This window comes from Lissotriton helveticus, chromosome 10 (genome assembly GCF_964261635.1).
Source record: "Lissotriton helveticus chromosome 10, aLisHel1.1, whole genome shotgun sequence".
NCBI lineage: Eukaryota > Metazoa > Chordata > Amphibia > Caudata > Salamandridae > Lissotriton > Lissotriton helveticus.
Window position 1 is genome coordinate 300,337,124 of NC_136071.1, and position 21,352 is coordinate 300,358,475.

The following is a 21,352-nucleotide window of genomic DNA, read 5'->3' on the forward strand; positions in this document are numbered from 1 at the left end:
TGTATTGCTCTCGCTTGCGTGCTTCTTTCATGGTACCCCGTGCTGCTCTCACTAGTGTGCTGCTTTCCCTCTCCTCACATCCATCCCTGTTGATTCCTATACCCACCTATTAGCTCGCTGCCCCACTTGTTTTTTATTTAATAAATTCTTTATTTTCTTATACTTTAAAAAAGGGTTTAGTTTCAAATTGGTGAATTAAAAAACAAGATGCATTTGTGTTATATTTGTAGTGCACATACATGATTCATGGATGCGCACTTATATAATGAGGCGTGCCTATGCATGCAAAATGATGCAGCATCATTGCACCTTTTTTGACCCTTGTGTTCAAGCTGTATTGTGAACAGAAAGAACAAATGAACAAACGTTATCAGCAGTGCCAGTAGGTCGCAATGGCGAGACATATTAGCTGTGCCAAATCCGGTTTTACACAGTGAGAGGTACGTATTTCTCGGCCAGCAGACCACCCACATTGGTCCCAGGAAAAACATGTGCCTATCACATCTTACCAGGATTGTGTAGGAAGTTGGACACAGCCTTCATTGCAAGGAATAAGCTAAACGAACTATCAACCTTGCAGGGAACTTTGGCTCAGGGAGCCTCATCAACCAAATGTGCCCCAAGCCAATGTGGTGGTGTTCCACAGCTGGGGTAATGCTCAAAGGTATCAGGACTCTTTATGATATGAATAGGTTCTCCAGGCCCAGAAGTTCCCTAAAAATTCTGACTGGGATTTCTCCCACATGAAGATGCTCAGAGGAGCATTAGCCTAACATATTCTCCCACTTAAATTGCATGTCTCGGGGAGACAACCCTCACACAAGAAGGAAGAGTTGATCCAGAAATGGGTACTGTATCTAGTACAGAGCACAATTTACTCAAAGCCAAAGGGTAGCATCTTTTCATCAATTCAACAATCTCCTGCAGTATCATGGACTCAACATGAATAGAAATCTTGTCTTGAAAGCTCGGCTGGATTCAGGAAAGAATGGGCACAAACTCACCGGATCAAAATTGGATGTGACGATCAACCCCCTAAAAGCAACCACCATATTTATACACGCGGTTTGAAGCATTTTTTTTTACCACATTCATTTTATTTGGGCTCTCAGAAATAAACAAGTATTGGAAATGCAATAGGGCTCGCATTAGGAAAGTTTGAGCTATTGGTCTTATAAATTAATTTTTTTTTATTTATGTGTTATTTTTTAAAATAGCAATATTAATAGCTTTGTCATTTACAATGCCAATAGTTATAACTTTCGCAAACACCTATAGCATTTGTAATGCAACATGTTTTGTATTTACGTGACTTAGATGTATTGATATTACAAATAACAATGGCTTTTAATTTTTTTAAATAATTAATACTTAAATAATTTATTTAATGTGTAATGGCAATAGCTTAAACTTTTGTAAATAACTTTTGTGAAGATTATGTTCAGTGTTTTTTATTGTGACGAAAATCCAAGAACAGAAGCGAAATTTTAACATATTTTTGTGATTTGTAATAAAATATGAAAGCTTGAAAACAGCTTGAAACATTGAAAGAACATATTTGAACCAGTGATGCTGTGGTTGCGCTGAGTGATGCAGTGGTTGCGCTGAGTGATGCTGTGGTTGCGCTGAGTGATGCTGTGGTTGCGCTGAGTGATGCTGTGGTTGCGCTGAGTGATGCTGTGGTTGCGCTGAGTGATGCTGTGGTTGCGCTGAGTGATGCTGTGGTTGCGCTGAGTGATGCTGTGGTTGCGCTGAGTGATGCTGTGGTTGCGCTGAGTGATGCTGTGGTTGCGCTGAGTGATGCTGTGGTTGCGCTGAGTGATGCTGTGGTTGCGCTGAGTGATGCTGTGGTGGTGCTGAGTGATGCTGTGGTTGCGCTGAGTGATGCTGTGGTTGCGCTGAGTGATGCTGTGGTTGCGCTGAGTGATGCTGTGGTTGCGCTGAGTGATGCTGTGGTTGCGCTGAGTGATGCTGTGGTTGCGCTGAGTGATGCTGTGGTTGCGCTGAGTGGTGTGTGTGCATCGGTGGAGCTTAGTGGGTGCATTGGTGGAGCTTAGTTGGAGCATCGGTGGAGCTGTGTGGTGGGTGCCTCGGCGGAACTGTGGGGTGGGTGCATCGGTGGTGGTGGGTGAATCTGTGGAGCTGTGTGGTGGGTGCATCGGTGGAGCTGTGTGGTGGGTGCTTCGGTGGAGCTGTGTGGTGGGTGCTTCGGCGGAGCTGTGTGGTGGGTGCTTCGGTGGAGCTGTGTGGTGGGGGCATCTGTGGAGCTGTGTGGTGGGTGCATCTGTGGAGCTGTGTGGTGGGTGCATCTGTGGAGCTGTGTGGTGGGTGCCTCGGTGGAGCTGTGTGGTGGGTGCATCGGTGGAGCTGTGTGGTGGGTGCCTTGGTGGAGCTGTATGGTGGGTGCCTCGGTGGAGCCGTGTGGTGGGTGCATCGGTGGAGCGGTGTGGTGGGTGCATCGGTGGAGCTGTGTCGGTGGAGCTGGGTGCATCGGTGGAGCTGGGTGGTGGGTGCATCGGTGGAGCTGTGTGGTGGGTGCCTCGGTGGAGCTGTGTGGTGGGTGCCTCGGTGGAGCTGTGTGGTGGGTGCATCGGTGGAGGTGTGTAGGTGGAGCTGTGTGGTGGGTGCATCGGTGGAGCTGTGTGGTGGGTGCATCGGTGGAGCTGTGTGGTGGGTGCATCGGTGGAGCTGTGTGGTGGGTGCATCGGTGGAGCTGTGTGGTGGGTGCCTCAGTGGAGCTGTGTGGTGGGTGCCTCAGTGGAGCTCTGTGGTGGGTGCATCGGTGAAGCTGTGTGGTGGGTGCATCTGTGGCGCTTAGTCGGTGCATTCATGGAGCTGTGTGGTGGGTGCATTGGTGGAGCTTAGTTGGAGCATCTGTGGAGCTGTGTGGTGGGTGCATCGGTGGAGCTGTGTGGTGGGTGCATCAGTGGAGCTGTGTGGTGGGTGCATCAGTGGAGCTGTGTGGTGGGTGCATCAGTGGAGCTGTGTGGTGGGTGCATCAGTGGAGCTGTGTGGTGGGTGCATCGGTGGAGCTGTGTCGGTGGAGCTGGGTCCATCGGTGGAGCTGGGTGGTGGGTGCATCGGTAGAGCTGTGTGGTGGGTGCATCGGTGGAGCTGTGTGGTGGGTGCATCGGTGGAGCTGTGTAGGTGGAGCTGTGTGGTGGGTGCATTGGTGGAGCTGTGTGGTGGGTGCATCGGTGGAGCTGTGTGGTGGGTGCCTCGTGGAGCTGTGTGGTGGGTGCATCGGTGGAGCTTAGTGGGTGCATCGGTGGAGCTTAGTGGGTGCATTGGTGGAGCTGTGTGGTGGGTGCATTGGTGGAGCTTAGTTGGAGCATCGGTGGAGCTGTGTGGTGGGTGCTTTGGTGGAGCTGTGTGGTGGGTGCATCTGTGGAGCTGTGTGGTGGGTGCCTCGGTGGAGCTGTGTGGTGGGTGCCTCGGTGGAGCTGTGTGGTGGGTCCCTCGGTGGAGCTGTGTGGTGGGGGCATCGGTGGAGCTGTGTGGTGGGGGCATCGGTGGAGCTGTGTGGTGGGTGCATCTGTGGAGCTGTGTGGTGGGTGCCTCAGTGGAGCTGTGTGGTGGGTGCCTTGGTGGAGCTGTGTGGTGGGTGCATCGGTGGAGCTGTGTGGTGGGTGCATCGGTGGAGCTGTGTGGTGGGTGCATCGGTGGAGCTTAGTGGGTGCATTGGTGGAGCTGTGTGGTGGGTGCATTGGTGGAGCTGTGTGGTGGGTGCCTCGGTGGAGCTGTGTGGTGGGTGCCTCGGTGGAGCTCTGTGGTGGGTGCATCGGTGGAGCTTAGTGGGTGCATCGGTGGAGCTTAGTGGGTGCATTGGTGGAGCTGTGTGGTGGGTGCATTGGTGGAGCTTAGTTGGAGCATCGGTGGAGCTGTGTGGTGGGTGCTTTGGTGGAGCTGTGTGGTGGGTGCATCTGTGGAGCTGTGTGGTGGGTGCCTCGGTGGAGCTGTGTGGTGGGTGCCTCGGTGGAGCTGTGTGGTGGGTCCCTCGGTGGAGCTGTGTGGTGGGGGCATCGGTGGAGCTGTGTGGTGGGGGCATCGGTGGAGCTGTGTGGTGGGTGCATCTGTGGAGCTGTGTGGTGGGTGCCTCAGTGGAGCTGTGTGGTGGGTGCCTCGGTGGAGCTGTGTGGTGGGTGCATCGGTGGAGCTGTGTGGTGGGTGCATCGGTGGAGCTGTGTGGTGGGTGCATCGGTGGAGCTGTGTGGTGGGTGCCTCGGTGGAGCTGTATGGTGGGTGCCTCGGGGGAGCTGTATGGTGGGTGCCTCGGGGGAGCTGTATGGTGGGTGCCTCGGGGGAGCTGTATGGTAGGTGCCTCAGTGGAGCTGTGTGGTGGGTGCATCGGTGGAGCTGTGTGGTGGGTGCATCGGTGGAGCTGTGTGGTGGGTGCATGGGTGGAGCTGTGTGGTGGGTGCATCGGTGGAGCTGTATGGTGGGTGCCTTGGTGGAGCTGTGTGGTTGGTGCATCGGTGGAGCTGTGTGGTGGGTGCATCGGTGGAGCTGTGTCGGTGGAGCTGTGTGGTGGCTGCATCGGTGGAGCTGTGTGGTAGGTGCATCGGTGGAGCTTTGTGGTGGGTGCAACGTTACAGAGGGAAGGAATCTGTACTTGGAGGAAGTGGGGAGAAAATCGGTAGGGGATAGGTAGAGCTTGAGCCGGGAGAGAAATGCATCTACAAGCGGCTTGCCAATAGTGAGATTACAAAGCTTCACACACGAAGCAGAGGAGTTTGACAGAAACAAAGGTCACTCCCGGAATGGGTACAAAGAGAAGGGTTTAGTCAGGGAGATTGATGGGAGTGAGTAAGGGTGACGAGAATAGGGTGAGGGAAAGCTAGAAGACATTCAACCAGAAAAGGAAAAGCAGCCATGTTAAAATAAACGCGAGACAAGGCCTGGCGGCCGTGTAAAGTGAAAGTACGGCCGGCCTGGGCAGTGAAAGGGGAGGAGGGAGGAGAAATGCGAGTCACGGCAGCAGCAGCCTTTGATGTTACCGCCGGCCGTGCAGTGAATAATTAGGGGAGGAGAAATGCCGGCTGGGGGAAGCTGAGATGCCTGTGGGAGAGAGGCTGGTGGCTTTGATGTGCACGCGCTTTTTGCCAATGCGCTTTCGCATTGAGCTTGTTTTTCTCGGGCACAGCAACAAATCGCCGAGATGGTTAACCTCTAGTTAAGCCACAATATAGCTCGCCAGCTATGCGCAAGCGCATCAGCAGGCGAGCCCTAAAAATCAAATGAACACCTCTGCTTCAAAGAATAGAAATTAGCAAAATAAAATCAGGTAATGCCAAAAATGGTGAAGCATCAGGAGACGCTCTTGCCTGACTCCTCCCTTTTGTAGGAGACAAAAAAGGACAGTTAGTGACAAGCATGAGGGGCAGGCCTCGGAGAAGGATACATTGGCAATAAACTAGCCTGCAACACCTTTAACCCCTTAAGTGCTGCCGTCGGCCAACGGTCGTCACGGGCACTACCTCCCCAGTGCTGCGTGCGACCGCTGGACGTCCAGTTCAGCACCGGATAATGGACAGCGCAGCACTGGGGAGGTTTGTTTACTAGCTCCCAAGTGGTTAAAGTGAATGTTTTAGGGCACTTTACCTACCCTTAGTAGCAAGAATGAAACATTACCCAATCATGAAATGCCTGAATTTGGAATTTTTATGAACTTAATCATTCATGTCCACCAGATATTGAGGACACAGTGACTTTAATACTAACCAGAGCAACGTGACCATTATGTTAATTAGTCATTTATATGTATCCAGGAAGGTATGAAGTCCTAACCACAGAGGAAATTAAAGTCTAGGTATGCATTTCCTGGTTGATCTAGAATATAGACACAGGCACTGAAGAATTGGGGATCTGATTGACTGGGGAGAAGTAATAAAGAGATAGCAGACTTTGAAAGCATTAAACAAAAGCAGGGTATTTTCAAATAGTGCATCTTTAAAACCTCACCCGTATCAATTTGAGGCAAGTCAGCTTCTGTTCCAAAGTCTCTATGCGGACCATCAACCGGGATAAGATAAGAACCTGGTTTTTGTCAGAAAGTCCCTCTCCATTTTCCAGCAGGGCTTCCAATTCACCGTCAACCTAAGAGAGGGATTAGAGTCGGGGGAGAATGTTATTTTTAATTTTTTTATTTATAAAGTTTTATATAGCGCGACTTTGATCCCAAAGGATATCTGAGCGCTTTAGAATTTGAGGCATTACGAGTGTAAAAGTGCACGATTTCATTACGGTACCATCTTTTATGTGGAGTAAAAGTGAAAAACAACATACGACCGACATACTCCCCTAAAGATCTCTTCGGATCATGAAATTACATGCATGCTACTTTTAAAAGTAAAATGTATATAGCCTGATGGCCAAAAACAAAACCTTGCTGTTTAACCGTTTTGAACATTCTGCATCTACGATTCTGCTCTCTAATTTGCTCTACCTTTCAAGCTCACATGAAAACTCCTTTTCCTTTTTAAAAAAAAGCAATCAGCACAAGTTTAAACCCTAGTGCAGCACAAATGTTAGGCTCCAAGTACTCAATCACTTCAATGCTTAAACAGTGCTTCAAATTCAGCACAGTGAGGGACCCTCGTCTACTAGGTGTAGTAGACATCCCTATACCCTGTAGTCTAGAGTACATCACACTTTAGTCAACCACAGGACTTGGAAACTAAAGGGAAATCAAGTACGGTTTCCCTTTTACTGCCTCAGACTGAAACGGAAACTTACACAAGGAAAATAAACCAGTTACTTACCGGCAATTATGATTTTGCACTTTTCATGCAGCAAAAGTCAAAAACTTCTGCATATACTTCTCTCTTTCTTTCTCTGTAACCTATGTTGTCCCACAGTCATTATTATGATTGGTCATGTTTTAAACCATAATGGGTCCCCAGTAAGGGTCCTGCGTTACAACCAAAAGTATCATGTATTCATTATCTTCAGTTTTATCTAAAATTGTCATTCACCTCAGCCATCAAATCATATGCGATTAATGCGGAGTGCCTTTCTCAACCTCAGTGCCATCAAACAAATTAATTCTCTTCTATCACGCACCATACCTGCTACCAATTACATCCTTTTTCAGACCCATCCCCTCAAAGTATGAATAAGCCAACTTTTCCAAAATATTTAAGACTTCACATCCACACTCAGTCCATCCCCTCATTTACGCAGCTTCTGCATCACTGCAAAACACAACTTCAAAATTTGTACACTCAACAAAGTTCATCAAAAGTTGGTCCAAAGCACCCACACTTAACCCAATCAACATGCAGTTCACAAGACAAGCACTAGCGCATACTACTACTTCCTACTCTGGATTCTAGCATGTGAATCTATGGGAAAAAAATTCACCCCCAGGAGCAAAGCCCCAAAAGTAAATTGGTTATGAACAGAACAAAGTGCAGTTTCGCAGACTTGGGATCTTATTAATGGACAGCGGTCAATCACTGAACGGGCAGGAATTTGTGGTTAGATAAAGACTCTACAAGATGGTGCATTGATACACATCCGTGCTCCGTCACACACCAGAGGTCTCTGACCTCCACTTCTCCCAGATGGCCACCCCAACTCATAAGTGGTGTATTGGTCACCTCTGACACCTCTAGCTGGGGAAAGGAGAGGAATCTGCTACTGACCCAATCAAAGTCCAGCAACCACCACTGCAGAACTATTGCAATTTTCTCCAAAATCTGAATGAGTAAAGGAAAGGTTCCCTTGATGTTGGGCCCACTGACACTTAAGAACTCACTGCAGAGCTTGCCTGCATATGTCACCTGGTGTGCTCGACCAGCAGGATGCAGGAGGCCATCAATTCCAGCAGCCTCAATTTACCTCACTGAAATCCAGGACTGGGGCTGAATGATCAGATCATAGCCTGAATGTCCTGTCTTTCCTTGATCAGAAGCACAATCCCGAACCATGTGCAGAATGGCTTAGATGAAGGGAATGTATGAGAAGGAGTCGGGTATACGGCACATTGAAAGTGAACCCCAAAGAAGACAGGAGGTTTGCTATATTCTGGAGGTGGTTGATAACTGCCTGGGGAGAGCCAGTCTTCCATAGTCACTTATTGAGGTCGGGCTAAGGCTAGCACCCCTGACCTCCAAAGAAGTGCTGCCACCACCTCCATCACCTTCATAAACACCCAAGGGGCACTGGTGAGACCAAAGGGAAGTACAACAAACTGAAAATGCTCCTGTCCCACCACACACTACAGGTAGCGCCAATGGTCTGCAGGACAGGTACATGAAAATCTGCATCCTGAAGGTCCAACGCCACCATCCAGTCTCAAGGATTAAGGTCAGACAACACCTGGGCCAGTGTGAGCATTTAGATGTTTTCCTTATGGAGAAAGGCAATGAGAGGGCGCAGGTCTAAAATAAAGTTAAGGTCTGTCATTCTTCCGCACCAGAAAGTAGCAGGAATAACAACCATGTCCTACTCCTGGTGCAGACCCCCTCTCAATAGCGCCTTTGGCCAAAAAGCCTTGCACTTCCTGCCACAAAAAGGAAGGAAAATGCTACTTACCAGTATGCATCTGTTCTTGGCATGTAGAGCTGTGGAGTTACACACTGTGCATAGATCGCCACCTAGTGTTGGGCCCGGATGTTTGCAGTTTGTTTTTGTCCTGAAAAGTTATTTGGAAGTCAAGAGATAGGGTACTCCTCCTTTGGACCACATTGTGCATGGGCATCGGCTCCGATTATTTTTCGCCATTAGGGAAATGATGGAGCTTTGCAAGAAAAGGAAGGATGTCCATGTAAGCTGTATCTAATAAAGATAATACTGGAACAGACAAGGGTAGCCGGGGAGGCGGGTGGGCGTGTGTAACTCTGCAGCTCTACATGCCAAGAACAGATGCATACTGGTAAGTAGCGTTTTCCGTTCGAGGCATATGAGCTGCAGATTACACACTGTGCATAGATTGTATAGCAATACCCACTCTTAGCGGCGACCACCCCTATCTGTTTCAGTAGTTTGAAATAATGTTTTTAGAACAGCCTGGCCCACATTAGCTTGCTGTTTGGTTTGCACATCTACACAATAGTGTTTTGTGAATGTGTGCGGTGTAGACCATATAGCTGCTCTGCAGATGTCATATAGGGGAATGTTCCCTAAAAATACCATTGAAGCCCCTATTTTCCTTGTAGAGTGGGCTTTAGGAGGAACAGATAACGTTTGTTTAGCTTTGTGGTAGCAAATCTGTATGCATTTGACAATCCATCTAGCTATCCCAGATTTTGATATGGGATTACCCTTATGTGGTGGTGAGAAAGACACGAAAAGTTGTTTGGTCTTACAAAAGGGTTGTGTTCTCTCGATGTAGTATAGCAATGCTCTTTTGACATCTACGGTATAAGGAGCTCTTTCTCCTACTTTCTGTGGCTGCGAGAAGAAAATGGGCAGTTCCACAGATTGATTGAGGTGGAAGGAAGAAATGACTTTGGGCAGGAATTTCGGATTAGTACGGAGAACGACCTTATTATGATGCATTTTCAATAAAGGTTCTTGAATGGTTAGTGCTTGTAGTTCACTAACTCTCCGCAGAGAAGTTATAGCTACTAGGAACGCAAACTTCCATGTTAAAAATTGTAGTTCACATTTATGTAAGGGTTCGAAGGGAGGTCCCATTAACCGTGTGAGAACAATGTTTAAATTCCGCACAGGTGAAGGTGGTAGTCTGGGAGCAATTATTCTCTTAAGGCCTTCCATGAAGGCTTTAATAGCAGGTACTCTGAAGAGAGATAGATGCTGTCTGTTTTGCAGATATGCTGCTATTGCAGCAAGATGCAGTCTAATAGACGTGTAGGCTAAGTTACATCTTTGAAGGTGCAGTAAGTATCCTATGATGTGTTGAATAGATACGTCTAGGGGATTAATATTGTTGTTGTGACAATATATTACAAAGCGTTTTCACTTAGCTGCATAACATGCTCTAGTGGTTGGACGTCTAGCTTCTTTTATGACATTCATGCAGTCTGGAGGAAGGTTAAGAAATACAAATTCTAGGATTTCAGGAGCCAGATCGCAAGGTTGAGCTGAGCTGGGTCTGGGTGCCTGATCTCTCCACGGTTCTGTGTTAAAAGGTGTGGAGACAAGTATAATTTTTGGTGCGGTACTATAGACAGTTGTAGCAGTGTGGTGTACCACGGCTGTCTGGCCCACGTTGGAGCAACTAGGATGAGGGTCAGAGAATGCTGCTGCATTTTGCGTACTACTAGTGGCATGAGTGGTAGAGGTGGAAAGGCAAACGCAAATCTGTTTGACCAGTTCATCCATATCGCATTGCCTTTGGACAGTGGGTGTGGATATCTGGCGGCGAAGCTTGGGAATTTGGCGTTTTCGTGGGTGGCAAAGAGGTCTATCTGAGGTTGTCCCCACATCTGAAAGAATGGTTAAAGTACTTGCGTATGAAGTTCCCACTCGTGGGTCTGTTGTGTCTGACGACTTAACAGATCTGCTATGGTATTTTGTACTCCTGGAACATGCTGGGCTAGAAGGAATATGTTTTGAGATATAGCCCACCGCCACATGTCCTGTGCTAGTTGAGAGAGTTGGAAGGGAGTGTGTTCCACCCTGTTTCTGTATGTAATACATGGCTGTCATGTTGTCCGTGCGGACTAACACAGCTTTGTTTGATACTTGCTTTTGGAAAGCTTTCAGTGCTAGGAATATAGCTAATAACTCCAGGTGATTGATATGGAGTAACTTTTGTTGTGGTGTCCACCTGCCTTGCATGGTGTGTTGCAATAGGTGGGCCCCCCCAGCCGGAGAGTGATGCATCCGCTGTCAAGACTATTTGAGGAACTGGCTCTAGGAACGGTCTCCCTTTGGAAAGGTTTTTGGTGTTCCACCACTGCAGAGAGCGATGAGTCCGACCGTATACCAACACTAGGTCTGTTAACTGACCTTGAGCCTGGTTCCATTGACGTGATAAGCACTCTTGAAGAGGACGCATTTGAAGTCTTGCATGGGGCACTATGAAAATGCAAGAGGCCATCATCCCTATGAGTTGCATGAACACTCTTGCTGGAAGGGAGTGTTGTGGCTGAATCTGGCTATCCTTACTGGAGTTAGATAAGCTAGCACTGTTGAGGTGTTTATTGTGGCACCGAGGTACTGTTGTACTTTGGATGGTTGCAGATGAGACTTGGTGTGGTTTATTGTGAACCCCAAGTTGTGGAGCAGTTGGATGGTGGCATGGGTGTGTTGCACACATTGGTTGTATGAGCTGGCTTTTATCAGCCAGTTGTCAAGGTACGGGAAGACATGGATGTGTTGTCTTCGTAAATGTGCCGCCACTACTGCTAGGCACTTGGTGAATACCCTTGGTGCTGTTGTGACTCCGAATGGGAGTACTTTGAATTGATAGTGCTGCCCGTCTATTACAAATCTGAGATACTTCCTGTGAGCTTTGTGAATGGGAATGTGGAAGTATGCGTCCTTGAGATCTAGAGTAGCAAGGAAGTCGTTTTGTAACAGGAGAGGAAGGACTTGTTGAAGTGTGACCATGTGAAAATGGTCTGACTGAATGTATATGTTTAGCGGTCTGAGGTCTAAAATAGGCCTTAGAGAGCTGTCCTTCTTTGGGATAAGAAAGTATAGTGAGTAAACTCCCTTGTTTTGTTGGTGCAGAGGAACTGGTTCTATTGCACTTTTTTCTAGCAAGGATAGTACTTCTTGCTTTAGCAGTCATAGATGCTCTTGTGACATTGGACGCTGTTTGGATGGTATGTTTGGGGGGTAGATGTTAGTTCTAGACTGTAACCTGATTGAATAATTTGTCGCACCCACCTGTCTGATGTGATGTTGGAGCTCGTCGGTCCCGAATTGTCTTCTTGAACGGAAAGAGGCACAAGCGGAACAGTCTTTGGCTTCGTGCTCCGGTGAGAGGCAAAGGTTGCACACCTCATGTAGATCTGTTTGGTGAAACTTCGACCCACATTGAGGACACTTCTTGAATGGAGTTCTTTCCATGAGCCAGAGAGTAAGGCCCAGGTAGGCCAGAAGGCCTTCGTCGACTACCGGAATCGAAGACTTCGAAGTGGTGAAGAATCGCGTCGATGGGGAGCACAATCGAAACAATACCGTCGAAATGGGTGACGATTGCGCGCCGAAGAGAATTCGGTTCCAAACCTGAGTGCAGGAAACACATCCGAGCCCGATGGCGGAAAAAAGCAATCTGAGGATGGAGCCAATGCCCATGCGCAATGTGGTCCAAAGGAGGAGTCCCCTATCTCGTAACTTCGAAAGAACTTTTCAGGACAAAACCAAACATCGGGGCCCAACACTAGGTGGCGATCTATGCACAGTGTGTAATCTGCATCTCATATGCCTCAAACAGATGGTTCTCCATCAGTCACTGGGTGGACGGTGGAAGGTGCAGAAAGAAGAGGAAGAGCAAAGTCCTTTCTCACAATTTGCAGGACTTCAGGATCCACCTGTCTGATGCTATGGCCTGCCATCCCAGCAAGAATTGTTGAATTCTGCTTCCTACCAGGTAGGTGCTCCACTAAGGGTGCCCTAAAGGGGCTTGACATGTGGAGCACTGGACTGGGCAGCCTGTTGACCTTAACCGCGGGATGGTGGGTACGACTCCCATGACTGTAAAATTGCAGGTCAACATCGTGGGGCTGGAGTGCCTGTAAGCATGGAGTATCTCTGCCTAAGCCTAAAAAAAATGGTAGGGCTGATGCAGCAGGCAAGGTGGCTTAGATAAACCCAGGTGGCATTCCGTTGCTCTGCTCTCCTTCAACCACTCAAAAGCAGAGTCCACCTTGTCTCACAAAGGCTTGTGCATTCGGACATCAATTGAAAAAATGGTTGACGTAGCTGAGCGTGGCAGCAAATGGAGACATTGGTGCCAACGGCCGACCTGATGGAATCAGTGATGTCAAAGTCACAAAGAATTGTGAACTGCACTGTGACCGCCCTGTACGGCCTGGGTAAGCACCAGTAGATGTTTGCCTTGGCTGAAGAACCTCTGCAGGTATATTGGTTTCTACTTCAAAGATGGAGAGCTGGACGTCAAGGACTTTGGCCGCACTATGCAAAACCACGGAATAGGAAGCATTCTCCTCAGTTGCAGGGCAGGAGGTGACAGGAGACCCGTCTCAGGGTAGGTATCTAGGGCACTAACCGCTTTCAGGTTGTCATATCAATTGTCCTTGCGATAAGGTTGGCAAATCTCCTTATCCACATCATAATCTTTAACTTAATTTGTGCCTGTTGTGGAGGCATATCAAGTGGAGAAATGGAGCCTCAGTGGTGGCCAGGAGCAATTTCCATCGAGGTCGAGCCGGCGCCAACTTGACGTCCAAAAGAACAATTGAGGCCTAGTGATCCAGTATTGACAGAGTTGGCATTGATGCACCAAGAACCAGTGTAGACAGTTTTGCTAGAGGTGGAGTCTCGAGTGGAGAACTGTTCTGGGCTCGGAAGGCTCAGCTGGCACAAAGGTTGAACCTTCTTCCAGTACCCTAGGTGGAAAACCACTCCACTCCATGGGGCCCACAGATGCGCCAGAGGGAGTCTGTAAGAATCCGAAGAGTCATAACATGACTAGATAAACTCTTGGATCTGCTTAGGATTGGCGGGCGGCCCTGGAAACTGGTTGTGTCCCCCGCACCTTCTCAGGTGAGTGTGATTCAGAAAAGGACTGAGTTTCACTTAGATTTCTTGTGTTTTTTCTTTGACTTACCCAAAGTTTGAATCAAGAGGAAGACTAATCCCTGTGATGATTCAGATGACTTCTGGAACAGGACCAGGACTGAACTTTCAAGTTGGACCTGTCACATCGCAGAGTCTTTCGGTGCTAGGTGATGTAGTTCCCCTAGTGGTCTCATATGGCCTTCGGGTGACTGCAAAACTTACGAGTCATGGATCAACCCCAGGAAGTTCTGGTGATGATCTATCACAGACATTTGTTTGCAATAGTCCTTACAGGGCTTGAAACTTGTTTTGGGAGGTGATATTTCCCTTGCAAACTATAAAACTATTTTCTGAGCTAGGTAAGGGTCTCAAAGAGACAATGAATATGCTACTTACCAGTATGCATCTGTTCTTGGCATGTAGGGCTGCTGACATTCATATATATAGCATAGATCGCCGCCTAGTGTTGGGTCCGGATGATTGCACATTGTTGTCCTGGAAGAGTCTTCGAAGTATCACGAGATAGGTGGCTCCTCCCCTGGACTACAGTGCGCATGGGCATCGACTCCATCCCCAGATTGTTTTTAGCCATTGTGGCAAAGATGGAGTGTAACAGCGTGCGCGATGACCATGCTAAGAGTAAGTGTAAGTTCTGCAGCCGCTACAGGCGCCGGGGAGGAGGGTGGGCGATATGAATTCATATCTATAGCATAGAATATATAGCAGTCCCTCCATTAGCGGCGGCGGCCGCCTGTGCCAGCTGCAGACTTTAGAAAAAGTGTTTTTAGAACAGCCTGCCCTACAGCTGCTTGCTGCTTGGAGTGCACATCTACACAGTAGTGTTTTGTAAATGTGTGTGGGGGTAGACCATGTGGCTGCTCTACAAATGTCTTCTAAAGGGATATTTCCAAGGAAAGCCATGGAGGCCCCCAACTTGCGGGTGGAGTGGGCTCTTGGGGGGATTGTTAAAGTGCGCTTAGCTTTTTGATAGCAAATTTGAATACACTTAACGATCCACCTGGCTATACCTGCTTTGGAAATGGGGTTGCCCTTGTGTTGTGCGGAAAAGGCAACAAAGAGTTGTTTCGTCTTCCTAAAATCTTTGGTCCTATCAATGTAGTATATCAAAGCCCTTTTGACATCAAGAGTGTGGAGCATTCTTTCTGCCACTGTCTCAGGATTTTGGAAGAACACAGGCAGTTCAATAGTTTGATTGACATGGAACTGTGAAACCACCTTTGGAAGAAATTTAGGGTTAGTGTGCAGCACTACCCGGTTGGAGTGAATTTGTATGAATGGCTCTTGTACAGTGAGCGCCTGGAGCTCACTAACACATCGCTGTGACGTAATGGCTATCAGGAAAGCCACTTTCCATGTTAGGAACTGAAGCTCGCATGAATGTAGAGGCTCAAAAGGTGGACCCATCAGCCGGGTGAGGACCACATTAAGATTCCATTCAGGAGCAGGTGGGGTCCTGGGAGGAATGACTCGTTTGAGCCCCTCTAGAAAGGCTTTAATGGCAGGCACTCTGAAAAGGGAGAGGTGCTGCCTGTTTTGGAGATAAGCCGCTATGGCGGATAAATGTATTCGAATGGAAGCATATGCCAGATTGCATTTGTAAAGATGTAACAGATAACAAATGATGTTGTGCGTGGACGCGTCAAGCGGGTCTATGTTGTGGTCTACGCAATAAATGACAAACCGCTTCCATTTTGCCGCATAGCATGCTCTGGTGGTGGGCTTTCTTGCCTCCCGTATGATATCCATGCAGTCAGGAGGCAAGTTGAGGTAGCCAAACTCTAAGACATCAGGAGCCAGATCGCCAGGTTCAGCTGTTGCGGATCTGGGTGCTGAATGTCGCCATGGCTCTGCGTCAAAAGCCTGGGTGTGAGGTGCAGCCTTGGATGCGGTACCACGGAAAGTTCTAGAAACGTGGTGTACCATGGTTGGCATGCCCACGTCGGAGCAACCAGGATGAGCATCATTGAGTGTTGCTTTAGCTTTCGTGCCACCAGCGGTATTAGAGGTGCTGGGGGAAAAGCGTACGCAAATTTGCCTGACCAGTTCATCCATATCGCATTGCCCTGCGACTGTGGGTGCGGGAACCTGGCGGCAAAGCTGTGGCATTTGGTGTTTTCCTTTGTGGCGAACAGGTCTATCTCTGGATGACCCCACTGCTGGAAGTACGGGTGGAGTATTGATGGATGCATTTCCCACTCGTGCATTTGGTGGCTGTACCTGCTGAGCAGATCCGCCATCTGATTGTCCTTGCCTGGGAGTTGTTCCGCCATGAGGAAGATGTTCCTCTGAATGGCCCACTTCCACATGCTCTGAGCTAGATGAGACAACTGTGGAGAGTGTGTACCTCCCTGCTTCTGAATGTAGTACATGGCAGTCATGTTGTCCGTCCGGATCAACACGACTTTGTTGTACAGATGTACCTTGAATGCCTTTATTGCCATGAAGATTGCCATCAGCTCTAGGTGGTTGATGTGCATCTTCTTTTGCTGCATTGTCCATAGTCCCTGCACTGTGTAGTGGAGTACATGAGTTCCCCAACCATGGAGAGAAGCGTCCGCCGTTAGGATGATCTGTGGAACAGGCTCCTGGAACGGTCGGCCTTTGCAAAGGTTGTGTGGATTCCACCAATGCAGAGAGTTGTATGCACGACCGGTCACCAACACTAGGTCTTTTAACTGCCCGTGAGCCTGATTCCACGGACGTGCTAAGCACTCTCGAAGCGGACGCATATGTAGTCTCTCGTGCGGGACTATGAAGATGCAGAAGGCCATCATGCCTATCAACTGCATGAACACTTGTGCCGGAAGAGAGTGTTGCGGTCTGAATTTCTGTATCAGCAATTGAATGCTGTTGATCCTCACAGAATTCGGCTGCGCTGTGGCCGCCAGAGTGTCTATCGTCGCGCCCAGATACTGCCGCACATGGGCGGGCTGAAGGTGCGACTTTGGATAATTCAGTGAGAATCCCAGATCGTGAAGAAGGTGAATGGTGTGGGACATGTTGGCAGCGCACTGCTGGGCCGACTTTGCTTGGACAAGCCAGTTGTCCAGATAAGGGTAGACGTGAACTTTTTGTCTCCTGAGGTGCGCAGCCACTTTTGCCAGGCATTTCGTGAACACCCTGGGCGCTGTGGTCACTCCGAAAGGGAGGACTTTGAATTGGTAATGCTGATTCTGAATGGTGAATCTGAGGTATTTTCTGTGTGACGGATGTAGTGGAATGTGAAAATATGCATCTTTGAGATCTAATGTTGCGAGGAAATCTCCCTGATTGAGCAACGGAAGAACTTGCTGCAGCGTGAGCATATGAAAGTGTTCTGAGAGAATGTACTGGTTTAGGGGCCTGAGGTCCAGTATGGGTCGGAGGGACCCGTCTTTCTTTGGGATCAAGAAGTACAGGGAGTACACTCCAGAGCCTCTTTGATCCACTGGTACGAGCTCGATTGCCCCTTTTTGCAGCATGACGAGCACCTCCTGCTGCAATAAGTGCAAATGCTCTGTGGACATAGGACGGTGTTTTGGGGGTATGTTGGGTGGAGTGGATGTTAACTCCAGACAATAACCGTACTGGATAAGCTTTCTGACCCACCTGTCTGTGGTGATGGATTTCCAGACTGGCAGGAACTGTTGGAGTCTCCCCCCGACTGGTGTTGTATGGTCGGGGGCAGTGACAAGGCGTCACTGTTTGTTGGCGGCGGAGGATCGGGAGCTGTTTCCACGACCTCTGCCTTTGGCGCTGTTTCCGTGTAGGAAGGTTGACCCCTGACTATGGTTGCCCCCAACTTTTTGCCTGGTGTTTTGCTGGTTTTCTGACTTAGTTGACCTGAGGCCCTGCTGTTCAGGACCTCAGGCCCACTGCTCTCTCTGTAAAATGGATTCCATGTACCTTAGGTACATATCTACATTGGATACTGAGCCACCTTATCAGTCCCTGTACAGTGTACCCTAGGTACCCAGGGCATAGGTGTACCCAGGGCCTACCAGGGGCTGCAGCATGTATTATGCCACCCCTGGCTGGCCATCCAAATCTGACACAACTGGCTGCTTGACAGCTGGGGCAAGGTGGTGTAATCACCCTTTGCTTTAGATATAGTATACCTATATCTAACCCTAAAATGGACACACAGATCTCCTATCAGTCACTCCTATGGCAGGCCTTAACAATCCTGAAGGCAGAGTGCTTGGAATCGTGTGAGATGGTGCTCTGGCATGAGCTGAGCCTGTCTGCGGCTTTCGGGATCTATCCCTTAGCCGTTTCCATGATATCGCATACCATATACTCTTAAGTGCATTATAATCCTCGCGGTTATGTGCCAACTCTGGTATCGCTTTATCAAAACATGTCGAGTAAGGTGTCATACGAATTGGAATACTAACCCCTCGCCAATTCTGGCGACGGGGTTAGCATTCCACCCTTCTAGAGGGACACGACATGCCTGTAACCTATAACCCGGTTAAAAGTCAGACAGAGCCTTAGCATCCACAAAATGGATGCTGCCACCGAGACACAAGTCTGCCCTCCTGCTGCTGGGAGTCCTCCCAGAGCAGGAGATAAGGACAAAGGGTTTCCTGCCAGGGGCGGTGCCAGCACCGTCCCAGACAGGGTTTTGTGTATTGTAGGTAGGCAGGGCTTTAGAGGAAGGTGACTGCACGTGGCACCCCGGTGCTCACTGTGCATAGGCTGGCTGGAACCAGTTCCAGGGTCACTCCAGACCCTGTGCTGGGGAAAAGCCCGCCAAGGAAGTGGGTGTAACCACCCCCCTCCTGGTCCCACCCATAGGGCAGGACCTAGTCGCGTGCCAGCCCCTTTTTCCCAGATAAAGGTAGAGACTGGCCCCCTTCCAAATCAGATCATCTTTGGAATCAAGACACGACTTTCTGCGAAAGGACTTCAAGATTTCCTTCTTCAAGATTCTCCCTTGTGACTAAGGAGTAGTCACCCTGCATCCGCAGGCACCATCTAAGAACACTGCGGTCTGCTGCACGTCCTTCCTCCGGAATCCGACTGCCCAGCTCGACGAGACCCGGCTTCCCTGGCACCTCTGACCTCTACCCACCTCTACAGCCCAGCTGAGAACCGTGGGTGCGACGAGACCTCGAGGGACCGGCCATCGCCAAGACTGCACGACTTCTGCACAGCAAGCCCACCGAGTAATTTCCTGGTGAGTGCTTTGGGGTCCGAGAAGCCCCCACCCTGAGCAGCTCCAGCACCGAAGAGCAGCCCCCCAGCATCTCCACGATCGGCGTGGGGCCCTTCTGCTTTTGCTTTGCTCACCGCGTTGTTTGGCTACTAGCCCGCTGGCTTGTGGCCTTCTGAACGACGCCCGACGACAACACTGCTGCTGGTCTGGTTGCTCCAGACTGGCCCTTGCTCCCTTCCAGAAGAGGAGCACCCTGGACCCTCCTGGTCCACTCAAGACGCCATTTTGAGTCCACCGCGTGGGCTTGAATTAGCCAAGGCTTGTTGCCCAATCCTGGGTAACTTCGACGCCAACGACTTCATCCTTCGTGGGACAGCTCGCACCTCCATCCTGGTCGCCGACAACGCCTCCTGGTCCGAGAGACTGCAGAGCCCAGCAGTGCCCACTCACCTGACTGCGGTGACTTCGCCCGGTGCCATCCTGGTGCCCACTTAATCACTGGCTAGTGATTCAAGAACTTGGTCCCCTCTGCTTTCAGGTTTCTTCTTCCTTGATCCAGGCTTGGATCCATCGAACTTTCCTTCACTGGTCGCCTGCCAGCAACTTCTTCCTTCCAGGCTCCCGGTCCGGCAACGAGATCCCCGACGTCTTTTCAGACCTATGCAGCTGCAGCCCCTGGGCTAGGTAACTTCGGCACTCCGGTGTCCCAGCATAGCCTCACTATCCAAGGGTCAGGATCCACTGTCATTTTCTTCCTACCAGGTCGGGTTCGCCCGTGAACACTAACTTTGTGAATTCTAGCTTCCATAGACTTTGTCCCGCATCCCGCGTGAGAGTGCACACTCTGCACCCAAGTCCCCTAGGCCTCCTAGTAGTAATCTAACGATTCCCTAGTCCAGTCCTAGCGATTCCAAAGCCTATTAGAACTGTTACTTACCTGCTAGTAATTCGCATTCCACTTTTAGTGTATATGGTTTTTCGTGCCCCTCGGGCATTTGTGTAACGTGCTAACTTAAAAGTATTTTCGTAAGAGTTTTGTTGTGTGCTTAGCACCCTGTCCTCATAAAGAGTACAGGGTTGTTGTGATTCTAATAAATACACTGTTTATTTTCATAACACTTGTGTGGTGTCCTTTCACTGGGTGTTCAAGGGGTAATGTGATGGTAAAACAGCTGGCTTAACACGCCCTCTAGAGTCTTAGCCTTAGACTGCTCGTATCCATGCTACTAGGATAGCTGGTCTATAAGGTTGACTTACAACCAATCATCAATAAGGGTTGTTTGGACTGATATATAGTGATCACTAGAATAGTGAACACTGCACATCAGGCCAACTTCTCACATTCCGCGATAGCCACCTCTACTCTGTTTGTTGTATGAGGTTTGCTGGGACAGCTGGCCTCTGGAAACACCTCTATTACTTGAGCGACGAAAAGAACCACCCCTGAACTGCTGGGACTGGAGAGCCCCCATAGACTTTGCAGTCTCGGTGTCCTTTTTAATTTTCTCTAGGGTGGTGTCCACCTCGGGCCCAAACAAGTGATCAGGGTTTACAGGCTGATTTAGGATGGTGGTTTGTATCTCCGGTTTGAACCCGGAGATTCTGAGCCAGGCCTGACTCCGCAACATTACACTTGTATTAATGGCCCTGGCCACGGTGTCCGCTGCGTCCAGTGCACACTTAATAGAAGCATTTGAGAGGAGTTTCCCTTCTTGAATGAGCATCTCTGATGCCTCCTTATATTCATCTGGCAAGTGTTGTAACAGGGTTTCAAGTGTATCATAATGTGCCCTGTCATATCTGGCCAAGAGTGCCTGCGTGTTAGAAATGCGCCAGATATTGGCCGCTTGAGCCGCCACCCTCTTTCCTGATGCTTCTAGCAACTTAGATTCCTTGTCAGGGGGAGGAGCATCACCAGTAGTTTGTGAATTTGCCCTCTTCCGGGCATTAGAAACAACTAGAGAGTCCAATGGCAACTAGCCCTTGATGTAGGTAGGGTCGCCAGGTGCCGGCTTGTACTTTTTTTTCAATTCTGGGGTTTATAACCCTGGCACGTGTGGGTTCTTTAAAAATGTCTGCAGCATGTTTTAAGACACCCTTCAGCATGGGCAGAGTCTTTACGGTCTTTTCAGAGGTGGAAAAGGTGTCAAACAGAAAGTCCACTTCAATAGGGTCAGCATGGAGCTGGACGTCATGATTTTTGGCTGCCCTCTGAATAAGCGCATTAAATGCCGCAGAATCCTCAGTAGGTGATGTTTTGACAGTATACACTTGAGTGTCCGGGGCGGTTTGTGGATCCCCTGGGTCCGCAGCATCTGCCAATGTGTCATGTTGATCTTCAGGATCAGTGTCGGCAGGGTAGTTGTATTCATCATAGTCACCTTCCCCAGCCTCCACATCCGAGTAATTGGGCGAGATTGGAGCAGTGTCATGACCACGTGGATTAATCAGTTCAACAAGAACTGGGGAATCTGTGGAATCCTTTTTCTTCTTTAAAGGAATTGTGTAGGACTCCATAGGCTGTGCAGG

The 21,352-nt window shown here is 49.2% G+C and overlaps 1 protein-coding gene across 3 annotated transcripts in view; it reads right to left on the minus strand.

Annotated features, from left to right (window-relative positions):
- Positions 1–21,352, minus strand: part of SETD2 (SET domain containing 2, histone lysine methyltransferase) — a 1,168,808-nt gene that overhangs the window by 676,976 nt on the left and 470,480 nt on the right. For all 3 annotated transcript variants that reach the window (XM_078662450.1, XM_078662451.1, XM_078662449.1), the window contains exon 10: positions 5,962–6,096. In XM_078662450.1, the coding sequence (XP_078518576.1) occupies positions 5,962–6,096 (135 nt within the window). The remainder of the gene's footprint in view (positions 1–5,961; positions 6,097–21,352) is intronic.